The following is a 12,465-nucleotide window of genomic DNA, read 5'->3' on the forward strand; positions in this document are numbered from 1 at the left end:
CATGGACTCTTACAGGTCAAGTGCTCCCAAGTAAATCCTGACTCAGTCCTCACCTGCAGGTGAGGCAGATTCCTTCCTTGAGTTTGCTCTCTGAACACAGAGGTGGGAAAGACCTGGTTAGTGGAGGCGGAAGCAAAGAAAGCAGTGGTAACCTCAGCCTTATCTACATCTTCTATCACTAGGTCACCAGGCCTGTTCAGCAACAGGCCCATTTTTTTCGTATTCATGTTTTTACTATTAATGTGGAGGTGGAAGTTCTTGGTCTTTGTGTCATCCTCAACGTCCTTTACAAGCATAAACTCCAGCTAAGCTTTAGTTTTCCTAACACCATGCTTACATGACCAGGCAGCAGTTTACATTCTTTCTTTGTAGCCTGTCTTTGCTTGGTATATCCTCATGTTGCCTTTTTACATTGTAGCTCTGCTATGAGTTCCCTGGTTAGCCAGTCTTCTGATATACTTTTGTTTTCCGGAGAATGGAGATGGATGTATACCTACTTGTTTTCCTGAGAATGGGGATGGACTTCTGTTGTGCATGGAGAAATCTGTCCTTAAAGGTCTGCAGGTTTTCTGAGCTACTTTGTGCTTTAGAGCTGCCTCATGTGGGATCCTACTACTGCTTTCCTGAATAAACTTCAGTCTGCTCACCTGAAGTCCAGGAGGTGTGCTCTGCTCCTTTTTTTCCTCGCTAGGATCCTCCTCCGCTACTTCATGGTCACTACAGCTGGAGCTGGCATTGATTACACATCCCTAACCAGCTCTTCTTTAACAACGAACAGCTGATTTGTGCGCTAGCATCCTTGACCCATTGAATACTTGTATCACCTTAAGCGGGCATCTGTTTGCCATATTTTATCATTCCCGAGGTGTCTTCTATTCCTATTGCCCTACAACTTTTGCTTTAATTCTCTTTACAATGTATTTCCCTTAGTTTCCCAGACATGATCCAAGCACTGCACATCTCCTCCCCACAGTGTCCCCACCCTCCCTTTCCTTGTTTTGTGCCCTATCTCTCGTCGAGCACCCAGCATTACAGCCCCGGTCTGAAAACCAGTTGCGGGGTGTGCTGCGGAGCTGGTGACCCTCAGGCATGAGTCACAGCCCTGGCCTGCTCACTTCTGTGCCACCTTTACCAAAATAGATGAAATTATGATGAGGAGAGGTGGGTATTTAGCTTACTGTTCTCAAGGATAGACTTGCTTCCTGCTTCGGATAACTTCAAAAAGTGACACTTCTGCAAAGTAGAACTGAATTTTAGACACTCTGTAGCCAGCAGCAGTGAGAAATACACTTCTCTGTTTATAACTGTGTAGTTTAGTAACAGCAAGCACAATGGTGCCTATGTTTACAGTAAGAGAAATAGAATTGTAGTAATTTACATCCTGTTGACCACTAGGGAAGTGAAAATGAGTTTTTTTTTTTTTTTCTTTTTTTTCTTTTTAGCTTCAGCTGAATTCAGTGAGTAAAACAGCTTACACAATGCTAATATGCAAACTGCCTGACTTCGAAAAGAGCTGTTTTCAGACTAACTTTTCTGACCTCAGTAGATAAAGATCAGCCGTCAGGAGAGAAAAGAGATCATCATTTGCTTTAAAGTGTGCATTTACTGTTGCTTATGAGGTATCTTTTTTACAGACTTTTTTTTTTTTTCAGGCCAATAGGTGCATTCAGATCAAAAAGCATGAGAGACTCCAGGCTTTGAAATCTTGTGATCTAGTATGTTGATATTGAGAAGTAGTCTGGATGTTTCAGTATTCAGCCCATCCTGTTTAAAGGTTTGTCTCAATCTATTGGATAAATCTGTCAGATGCAAGTTTCTTCCCAGACTCAACTGACCTGGCTACACAACATGCACAACAGCACTGCTGAAACTCCGCACACGATACGACCATGTAATGGGAGTTTGTCCCCACAGCCAGAGACCTCAGAGTTTTCCATGGGCGTCTTGGTGCTCCTGGCTCTTCTTATGGTGCTGCTAGCATTGGTTACAATCCTTGGAAATGTTCTGGTGATCCTTGCTTTCATCATGGACAGAAATCTCAGGCATCGGAGCAACTATTTCTTTCTCAATCTTGCTATTTCTGACTTTGCAGTGGGTAAGTTGCAATGCTGAAGATATGTAATACTTGTTTTCTAGTAATGTTAAGAGGTGCAAGGGGGCCTTATTTTGGTGTGTGGTTTCTTGGAGAAATTTCCCAATCGTGTGCCATGGGGAAGAGTAAGGAATGTTGGAAACTGTATTAAGTGTTTTAGCAGCCTATTATGTCTCAAAATACATCATAATGAGATAAGTAATGCATTCTTGGTCTTGTAAATGCTTTTAATGTTGCTTCAGAAAAAAAAAAGGAACAACTACTGTATGTAAAAAATACTGATTGATGGAAAGAGGTTCTTTGCCACAGTTTCTGATTTACTTTTGCTCCTCATGTAAAACTGTTCATTACACATCATCATAAGATCTTTACGTTTGACAGAGTAACTGTTTTCTTATGCAGCTCTCTGAGGTACATCAAGGTAAATGGATTACTTCTCTATGCAATGCTAATGGCCTATGAGTGTATTACATTAGAACAAATGCACTTTACCACTGTAACTTTTCACTGAATGCAACTCAGTGCACGATATGGATCAGAAGGATTGTCCTGATGCCAGCAGATTATTGCTTGCATCTTCCATCTGTTTTCCTTATTAGCCTCCTTGTTGCATAGTGTCAGTGCAGTAGTCCTGGAGATGCAGAGGATCCAGTCCTAGTGGGTGATGCCAGGTGAGGAGGCAGGGGCTGTGAATGCATTGTGCCATGCTCCTGCAGGGTTCAGACCATTAAAACAGCAAAAAAAGATGGTCCAGTGGGAGATGTTCCAGCAAATAGGAAAAAGGTCTGGTTTTTAAGTACTTCAAATTACTGAATATGATTTTTTTAGAAGGCTTTTGGTGTTTCAGTGAAGGCTTCCTGGCTCTTTAAATGTAGCAGCTTCAGCACAGAGCTGTAAGTTTTTAAACGTGGGTCCTAGGAGCAGAGGGAGTGATTGTATCTAGAGAAGCATGATAAAATCTTCCTGCATCATCTTGACTTGAGGCTAAAAAGGAAGCATTTCTGCACACAAGTGCTTTCTCTTTAGGACAGTCGCAGAGACCAGTACTCACTGGTCCTTGAAGAGGGAAATAACACTTACCAACATACTCCACTTCTGGCAATACCACCCCTCCTAAATGCTGTTGCTCTGCCAGTGCTGAATAGTGAAATATATTAGGCTAGCCTTGAAGATTTTGCTTCACTTATGCCAATTATTAAAAGTGGTCCCTAATTCTGGTGCCTACCCAATGGGCAGAAACCAAAGGAGCTGGAGCCTTTGCTTTCCTGCTCCTGGCAGACAAATTACTGGAGCTGTCATTTCGTTGCTCAAACCTTCTGCAAAGATGTGTTTCTTCTGATATCTTACAATTTAGTCAAGAAATTTAAATACCTGCCTTCTACATCAGCTCTTGTTGTGATTGGCACCTTATAGAGTCTTAAGTCAGCCATCAGGAAATGATTGCTCTCAGTATTTTGCTGACCCATAAACCACCTAAATCTAGGACTTCATCTCTGGGATCAGTCAGGAGAGGTTTTATTTTTTGGAGCTGCTGTAGCATTTTTTAAAGTTCTTATATGTCTGGAATCTTTCCAGACAATGTGACTCATTTTGTTTGCATCCTCTAATTAGTAATATTAAGAATGGTTTCATATATGAACTCTTAAAGCTTGGTTCTTGCATCTGTATTTATATCTACAGATAAAATCCTTCAATAATCATTTTTTGACACGGTGCCAAACATTGTTTTGTCCCACTAAAGTCGATGAGAGCAGTAGTTGTCATCAACAACTCTGAAAAATGAGGGTTATTTTTTTGTACAGAATTGATGCTGCTTACATTTAAGGTGTATGTTAAGACAAACCATCACCACATCATCCTGAATGTTCTGTACATTCTAAGATCTTGCCAGACATATTAAAAAAGAATAATCTGAAGAGTTTAAAATGTATCTCGAAACTGTGTACAGTTCTATATTTGCCTTTGGTGGATCAGCATTTTCAGAATCAGATATTGCAGTATACTTTTGAAAGAATATTAGTGGTAAAATAAAGAAGTTGCTGGCTTAAAAATAAAACACAAGCATGACTTAGAACCATAGAACCATAAAGTTATCTAGGTTGGAAAAAATCTGACCTCCCATCAGTAAACTTCAGTGCCATGTCCACACATCTCTTAAATATCTCCAGGGAGTGATGTTCCAATGCTTGACCACACTCTCCATGAAGAAATTCTTCCTAATGTCCCATCAAACCTTCCCTGGCATAGTGTGAAACTGTTTTCTTGCATCCTATCACCTGTCACCTGAGAATAGAGTCTGACACCCTGCTCACTGCAACTTCCTTTCAGGAAGGTGTACAGAGAGATGAGCTCTCTTTTTACTGGATGCAACTTAGTGCAGCCTATGGATCAGAGGCATTGTCTCACCAGCAGACTGTTGCTGGCATCTCCCATCTGTTTTCCTTATTAGCCCACGCTTCCCATAATGTCATTCTCCCCATATTTCTTGTAGAAGTACTTCAGTAGAAGGTCTTCTGGACAAAAGGTAAATGTAATAAAACAAAAAATAGTTCTGGGGTTAACCTTAGTTGGAGAAGCAGCATGATTTAAAACACCACTTAAAAATGGAATGGTTTTCATATCTCAGTTGTTTCTGCTCTATCTGTGGTAGAAGAGGTTTCCACACACCACGCAGCCTCTCCAACATATTGTCTGTAGCATACAAACACTAACCAATCTTACAGTAATAAGCTATGCTAGCAGGATCTGTAGATGTGTTTGGGGGGAAAACTCTAACAGAGATAAAAGATAAGAAGATATACAGCAATAAGTTTACATTTTGTAGCATAGCCACGATGCATAGAATGCTGCATACTTGCTGCAGTACTGGCTTTATATTTTTAGAGACTATGTAGTTGGTTAGACTGCAGTTTTCTTCTGTGGATCTTTCTTTGCTGATTTGCCCCACGTTTATTCCCAACAATCAACATACACTAAGATCTAATACATAGAAAGTCTTCATCAGATTTCACGAGAATGTAAAAATTTCTCTATATAACTTACATATACACCTTAAAAGTATACCTTTTTTTTTTTTTTTTTCCCCCACCTAAATATCAAAATATTGTCTCTCTTTGCTTCCAGGAGTACTGTTTGCAATCTGTAACAACGGCATGGTGTCTCTGTGATTGCTTTCCATAGGTGCGTTCTGCATACCTCTCTACATCCCTTATGCCCTGACAGGGACCTGGCACTTGGGAAGAGGCGTGTGCAAGCTCTGGCTAGTTATGGACTATCTCCTGTGCACAGCTTCAGTGTTTAACATTGTTCTAATTAGCTATGACCGTTTCCTGTCAGTTACTAAAGCTGTAAGTACCCTATTTATAGTCTCTCTCAGTTTTGTGGCAAGACTGTGGGATTTGGCAAGGCCATATCTTGATATTGGTGATAAGCCCTTTGCCTTATTGGTGAGTACAGGGCCCAGATTAATCGAGATAGTAGCCCTGAGAAAATATGCTTGCATGTGGAGATAGTTGTGGCTAGATGCAGTACGGAGCATGCTCCAGCCCAGATCTGGTCAAACAGATCTTTTCTCACAATCTCTGCTGCAGGTTGCTGTTGTGCTGCTGCTTTAAGGAAAGCAGGCTGAGGAGTGAAAAGGCTGAGACAAAAGGCTGGCAAAAAGGGACCAAAGAAGGAGAAAATCTGAAGTAAACTGGATTTGGGTTTGGACCTAAATCAGACATGGGAGGAAAAGGCTAGGGTGGTGAAGTGAAGGACAACAGGGAGGATGGCTAGGCCTGAGACGTGGCTCCAAATGACCCTGGAGAAGACTGGGAAGAAGTGCAAATGGGGCAGAGAGTGGGCCAAAGGACAGACTGCAGAGAGCATCTGTGGGTATGAGGCAATTTCCTCTCCATGTCTGAAGCAGAACCCCAAACTTCAGATGCACTCTATGTCTCTGCTTTCTGCAGAGCATCCAATGCACCTTATGTGTGCTTTATGTCTTGGTTCATACTAAGGCTGGAGGCCAGCATTTCCCACTCATTGCTCTGTTGGCTGAAGAGGCAGAGAAATGTGGGGCTGAGCTAGGAGTTCCAGCTCTTGGGTGACCTATGGGAATGTCAATATTATGCCATATGAAAAAAAGATCAGTTGTATTTTTGTTAATTATAATTACTTGAACTTATTACAAATGCCTTTTTATTATTATGTATTTCTGTTATTTAATTTTGTTTTAATGAAAGAAACTGGGAAATCAAACACGAAAACATTTTGCTTTTAAGTGAAATTACGTTGGAAAACCAAAGGCTCAATATTTACAAAGTACAAACCAGGACAAAGATAAGGGTGATTTTGTGGTTTCATCAGCTAATGTCTGCACTTCAGGGTTGGATTCTGCTCCTATGTGTTCATGGAATGTGCAATAAATGATTTTTCAAAGGTGCACATTAAATTTGTGACATAATTTCTGTTGACCACTGTGCCACATTTAGTCCTGTATCTTGTAAAGTGCTGTAAAAAACAGTGCAATTGTCAGCGAATGGGAGTCATTCTCTGAGCAACTATAAAACGTTAATTACTCTGCCAATTCATGCTGCAGATGTTTCAAACAAGGCGTACCAAATTACTAGGTACTTCTAACTCTGATGGATGATCATGTTTCATTGCCTGGACCAGGACCTTAGCACTATGACTGATACCTAGACAACCCTGTGTTATGTCAACATCAATAAATTAAACATACCTGAGTGAGCTTGAGCTGATGAGCAAAGATGCAACTCTATTAGCAAATGCTATGCTAAGCTCATCTTTGGCTAATTCTCTTGGTTCAAATATTTGCCTCTTCAGCTGCATTTTTTTTTTTCCCCTCACAGGTATCTTACAGAGTCCAGCGGGGAATAATGTCCAACCCTATTGTCAAGATGGTGGCCATCTGGGTCTTTGCCTTCCTCCTCTACTGCCCAGCAATTCTCTTGTGGGAACACGTGGCTGGCTGCAGCACGGTGCAGGAAGGGCAGTGCCACGCTGAGTTCTTCGACAACTGGTACTTCCTCCTTTGTGCATCCACCCTGGAGTTCTTTGTGCCGCTGCTCTCAGTCACCTACTTCAATGTGCACATCTTCATCAACATCCAGAGGCGCCAGAGACGTGGTAGCATTCAGGACTCTGAGGCTCCAAGGAGCAGCAGCTCGTCCTGGAGATCTTGCTTCATGCTGAGACAAGGAGCATCTTCCTCATCGGAAGCAGAGGACAGTGTGTCGTCCTCCATAAGGCCAAAGAAAGAGTCTTTGGTAGCTGAAAGCTTATCTCCATCCAGAGCCAATTCTGTAACCCCAGAAAATGACCTCTCCATTTCTTTTTGTGCAAGGACCAGGTCAAAACTACATCAGGACAAGAAAATTGCAAAGTCGCTTGCCATAATTGTTTGTGCCTTTGCCATTTGCTGGGCACCATATACTTTACTAATGATTATTCGTGGGGCCTGCCAAGGAACCTGTGTTCATAACTCCCTGTACGATGTTACCTTTTGGCTTTTGTGGCTCAATTCCTCTCTGAATCCATTTCTCTACCCTCTCTGTCATGATAAATTTCGAATGGCCTTTATGAAAATATTATGTCCCAAAAAGTTTGCAACATTAAGATCAGGCTCCTTTTAGAAGAAGAAGAAGGAAAAAAAAAAAAAAAGACTGAATCATAGAATTATAGAATATCCCGAGTTGGAAGGGACCCACAAGGATCATCGAGTCCAATTCCTGGTCTACCCAAAAATTAAGACCATATAGTCCAAATGCTTCTTAAACTCCAACAGGCTTGGTGCTGTGACTACATCCCTGGGGAGCCTGTTCCAGTGTGTGACCACCCTTTTGGTGAAAAACCTTTTCCTGATATCCAGCCTGACTCTATTCCCTTGGGTCCTGTCCCTGTCCCCAGAGAGCAGAGCTCAGCGCCTGCCCCTCTGCTCCCCCTCGTGAGGGAGCTGCAGGCCACCATGAGGCCTCCCCTCAGCCTGCTCTGCTCTGGGCTGAGCAAACCAAGGGACCTCAGCTGCTCCTCGTATGTATTCCCCTCTAGGCCCTTCACCATCTTTGTAGACCTTCTCTGGACACTCTCCAACAGTTTAACGTCCTTTTTGTACTGTGGTGCCCAGAACTGCACACAGTACTTGAGGTGAGGCCGCACAGCACAGAGCAGAGCAGGACAATCCCTTCCCTCAACTGACCAGCAATGCCATGTTTGATGCACCCCAAGGTGTGGTTGGCCCTCCTGGCTGCCAGAGCACACTGCTGGCTCATATTCAACTTGCTATTAACCACAACCCCCAGATCCTTTTCTGTGGGGCCGCTCTCCAGCGTCTCATCGCCCAGTCTGTACGTATAGCCAGGGTTGCCCCATCCCAGGTGCAGGACCCGGCACTTGTTCTTGTTAAACTTCATGCGGTTGGTGATTGCCCAGCTCTCCAATCTGTCCAGATCTCTCTGCAAGGTCTTTCCACCCTCGACAGAGTCAACAACTCCTCCAAGTGTAGTATCATCAGCAATTTTACTCAAAACACCTTCTAGTCCTACATCCAGATTGTTTATGAAAACACTGAAAAGAACTGGCCTTAAAATGGTCCCTGGGGGGGTCCCTGGGGGACCCCACTGGTGACTGGCCGCCAGTCTGATGTAACCCTATTTACCACAACCCTTTGAGCCCTATCTGTCAGCCAATTGTTCACCCACCATATTATGTTTTTATCTAGCTGTATGCTGGACATTTTGTCCAGTAGGATCCTATGAGAAACCATATCAAAAGCTTTACTGAAATCCAAAAATATTACATCAACTGGCTTCCCTTGATCGACTAGGTGGGTGATCTTATCATAAAAGGAAATTAAATTTGTTAGCAGGACAGCTGTAGTACAGCTGAAGTACAGCTGTATCTGTAGTGGTTGATGGATGTAAGTAGCCAAGGTCTGTAACTACTCTTTTCAGAGGAGTAAACTAGTTACAAAAACTAGGTAAGCCTTTGGTGAAATATATTATCCTTCAGATTAATACATGTGCCCAAAGTTTGTGGACTTTTTCCGGCTATTCCAATTGGCAAGGAAAAGGGTATTGCCTCTGCCTGACTTTTCTTAGTATAATATTCACATTATCTTCATTCTTATTGTGGAAGATACTTTCTTCTATTGCAGTACTGCTTATATTTGTGTTCATGGGTGATATTATTTAGCTATACGATAAAGGTTGGTTATTTGCCATAAGGCCAATAGTGTTCAAAAGTTAATATCTTCTCTTTTTCATTTCTTTTGAACAGTTTGTAGTGCATTCAGAAGTATTTTTCCCCTTATTATAATATATCCAGGTAATTTATGACTTTGTTGTCAGGCATATAGCAGGATTACTTTCTCTCATTAATGATGTTCGGATATCAGGAGAATACAGGGATTACTTTTTAAAAACAGAGTGAAGATGTTCTCTGCAGAAAGGCATTAGTCTACATATCTGCTCAGATGAAGCAGTAGAGAATTTAGAAGTATTTAGATGCATTAGAAGTATTAGATGCGTTTACATGCATCTCTAGCTGTTCTTCAAGAACCAAGACTTTTAAGCTATAGTTTTGAGAGGTCATAGAAGAATATTATTTCCTATTCAAAAGCATTATAGATATGAAGGCAAGACCTATAATAGCCTGACTGTGATGAGAGAGAGTAAGGAGAATGCATCTGTGAGTGAATAATCCAACAGAGTACCTTTCAAACTTTTGGAACTCCTTGGATCTCATTTGATTGTGTGTCCCCACAAGAGCAGCAGCACAGCCTTGCAAGGGCAGAAGACACATGGCTTGAGTACTCCGATGCAGGAAGACATCTCCTCTCTCCTTGAAAGCACTGAGCAGCTGATCATGAATAGAGTCATCTGCTGTTCTCTCATTTGTAGTTAGTAAGTACGGCCTGCCCTTACTCCACAACAGTGAGAAAATTTGTGGCTACCAGCCCAGGGGGAGATGTGTGCAGTGGTCAAAGCAACTCCATCTTTTTATACTCCCCTCTGGATCATTTCATGACTCTCAGTAGAATTGTAACCTGTGCTGTGAAAAGTGCAGGTCTAACAAGCCCTGCTGACTTCCAAATATGACATAATGCACAGGCACTAGCTCAGCTCCACAGCTGAGCAAATCCCTACTCAGTTCAGGGTGCCAGTGGGCAAGCATTACAAATAATTGAGAAACAATTAAAAGTGATTTTTTTTTTTTTAAATCTCATTTGTCCCCTTCCATGCATCTTCTATTTCTATTGTCAGAGGTTATGATAAATGGATAATTTTCTTACATGCTGAGGTTGTGTTTGATTTGCTGCGTGAGCTAAGAAAATGACTGACACCAATGACTACTTATAGTTTGTGTGGTGATGTAGCTGAGAAAATATAAGAGGTAATAATAGAGGAATAATATGAGGTAATCTTCTTCCAATATGCAGTTTCCAAGCTGTTAAGGGTTATTTAGTTACAGAATTTTGGAATTTTAAGGTACTAGGTTCCTTAATAAATAAACAGGTGTAACTTTTAAAAATGCAAATAGTTTCTCTTCATCGTGCTGTCAGTAAGTACAAGACTAGCAGATAAATGAACAATAAACACTAAAGAAATATGAGAAGTAGCAGATGTCCCTTTTAACTTCTGGCTTTCTTTAGTGCATACTCATATAGCATATTAGTACATTTTACTTATCTCTCTTCTGAATATTCTCCTCCTGGGCTGAACTACCATTTAATCACAGTTACTTGTTGTGCTATATTATGTAATAATCTAAACTCATCTGCTTACACCAAATATGTATATGTATGTGCTGTGGTTTAACCTGGCAGGGAGCTAAGTACCACAGAGCTTCTCACTCAGTCTCCTCAGGTGGGATGGGGGAGGGAATCAGAAAGGTAAAAGTGCAAGAACTCATGAGTTGAAACCAAGAGAGTTAACTAGGTAAAGCAAAAGCTGTGCACACAAGCAAAGCAAAACCAGGAATTCATTTGCTACTTCCCATCGGCAGGAAGGTGTTCAGCCACTTCTAGGAAAGCAGGGCTTATCACAAGTAATGGTTTCTTGGGAAGACAATCACTACAAATGCCCCCTCCTTCCTCTTTCTTTACCCAAGCTTTTATTGCCAAGCATGATGCCTTATATTATGGGATGTCCCTTTGGTCAGTTTGGGTCAGCTGTCCTGGCTGTGTCCCCTCCCAGCTCCTGGTGCACCCCCAGCCTCCTCGTTGGCAGGGCACCACGAGGAGTAGAAAGTCCTTGGCTCTCTGTGAGCACTGCTCTGTAAAAACTAAAACATTGGTCTGTCATCACCACTGTTTTCATCGAAAATCCAAAACACAACACCATACGTGTCTCTATGAAGAAAATTAACTCTATCCCAGACAAAACCATGACACTGCTATCAATCAACAGATATATCCAAGGCAGGTCAGAATACAGTAAACAAGTGCCCACTACACCAATCTGTTTTCTTTAAATGCAGAGTGTACAAGCTTTTTGTCCTGCAGAGCTTCTACCATTCTTTCAAAATGCAACCTATAAATTCAGTAATGTTGAATATATGCAAACAAATCCTTTTGTGTCAGCCTTAAGTGCAAATGGTTCCTTAATGCTAAAGAAGACATGCTTTTAACAGTGTAAGCAGTAGGGAGTTGAATATCTCATTCTGGTTAGCTTATCAGAGGGTATCTGAAATGAAGCCATTGCCATGTGTAGATAAGGACACGCACAGTTATATCTATGAAGTTATATATGTATATACATATTTGTTCTTCCTCCTCCTTGCTCTTTTCTTTGGCTTGCATCTCATAGCAACATGATCTCTGGTACAGGCCAGAGCTAGGGCTGAATGCTGTTACCAACAGGGACTTAGTTTTTTTTTTTGCAGCCTGAGGCATCTTGACGTCTCCAGCAGAGCCCTGTGCAAGGCCTGGGAAGAGCAAGGAATTCAAAAAACCCAATAAATGGTGTCAAATTTAGGTAGTAGAAGATACTGAGCACAAGGTCCTCGGAAGGATGGTGAAGCACCTAACTCTGCCTCCATTTCGGCTTACTTGGCATGTTGGAAGTTTCCAACATAATTACTCTACCTGGGCAGTGCTTCTTGGTGCAAACTTTGTTTCAGAGGCATGGGCAGATAGTTCAATAATACCCCTGGCTTATTTTTGGCAGCCTTTTTAACTGTACTGGAAAGTAAGTTGGCAATCTGGTTGGTTTTTTCTTCCCCGCATTTTGTGAGCTATGGTTAGTGGGATACAGAAGTAAGAAAGAAGCTGATGGGTGGGAAAAATTGAATGACTTAAATGAGGAGTTAGATTAGGCTCTTTATCCTTCTGATGTAGAAGTTACTTTCAATGGAGAAAGACACAGGAC

At 41.7% G+C, this 12,465-nt stretch overlaps 1 protein-coding gene across 1 annotated transcript; it reads left to right on the forward strand.

The window, feature by feature from the left end:
• Nucleotides 1-1,806: 1,806 nt before the first annotated feature.
• LOC118256770 (histamine H3 receptor-like) lies at nt 1,807-7,731 on the forward strand. The gene is made up of 3 exons (XM_035564009.1): nt 1,807-2,095; nt 5,273-5,439; nt 6,949-7,731. Exons 1-3 carry the CDS (start codon nt 1,807-1,809, stop codon nt 7,729-7,731), a joined length of 1,239 nt encoding a protein of 412 aa, XP_035419902.1.
• Nucleotides 7,732-12,465: the final 4,734 nt, after the last annotated feature.

The sequence above is a fragment of the Cygnus atratus genome, chromosome 2, assembly GCF_013377495.2.
Source record: "Cygnus atratus isolate AKBS03 ecotype Queensland, Australia chromosome 2, CAtr_DNAZoo_HiC_assembly, whole genome shotgun sequence".
NCBI classification, from domain to species: Eukaryota; Metazoa; Chordata; class Aves; order Anseriformes; family Anatidae; genus Cygnus; species Cygnus atratus.

What these genes read in the sequence shown, in the direction of transcription:
- LOC118256770 (XM_035564009.1), top strand. Translation starts at nt 1,807, where the DNA reads ATGCAAGTTTCTTCCCAGACTCAACTGACCTGGCTACACAACATGCAC. An exon ending in TATTTCTGACTTTGCAGTGG is followed by an intron (nt 2,096 to 5,272) that starts GTAAGTTGCAAT and finishes TGCTTTCCATAG; the next exon opens with GTGCGTTCTGCATACCTCTC. An exon ending in TCCTGTCAGTTACTAAAGCT is followed by an intron (nt 5,440 to 6,948) that starts GTAAGTACCCTA and finishes TTCCCCTCACAG; the next exon opens with GTATCTTACAGAGTCCAGCG.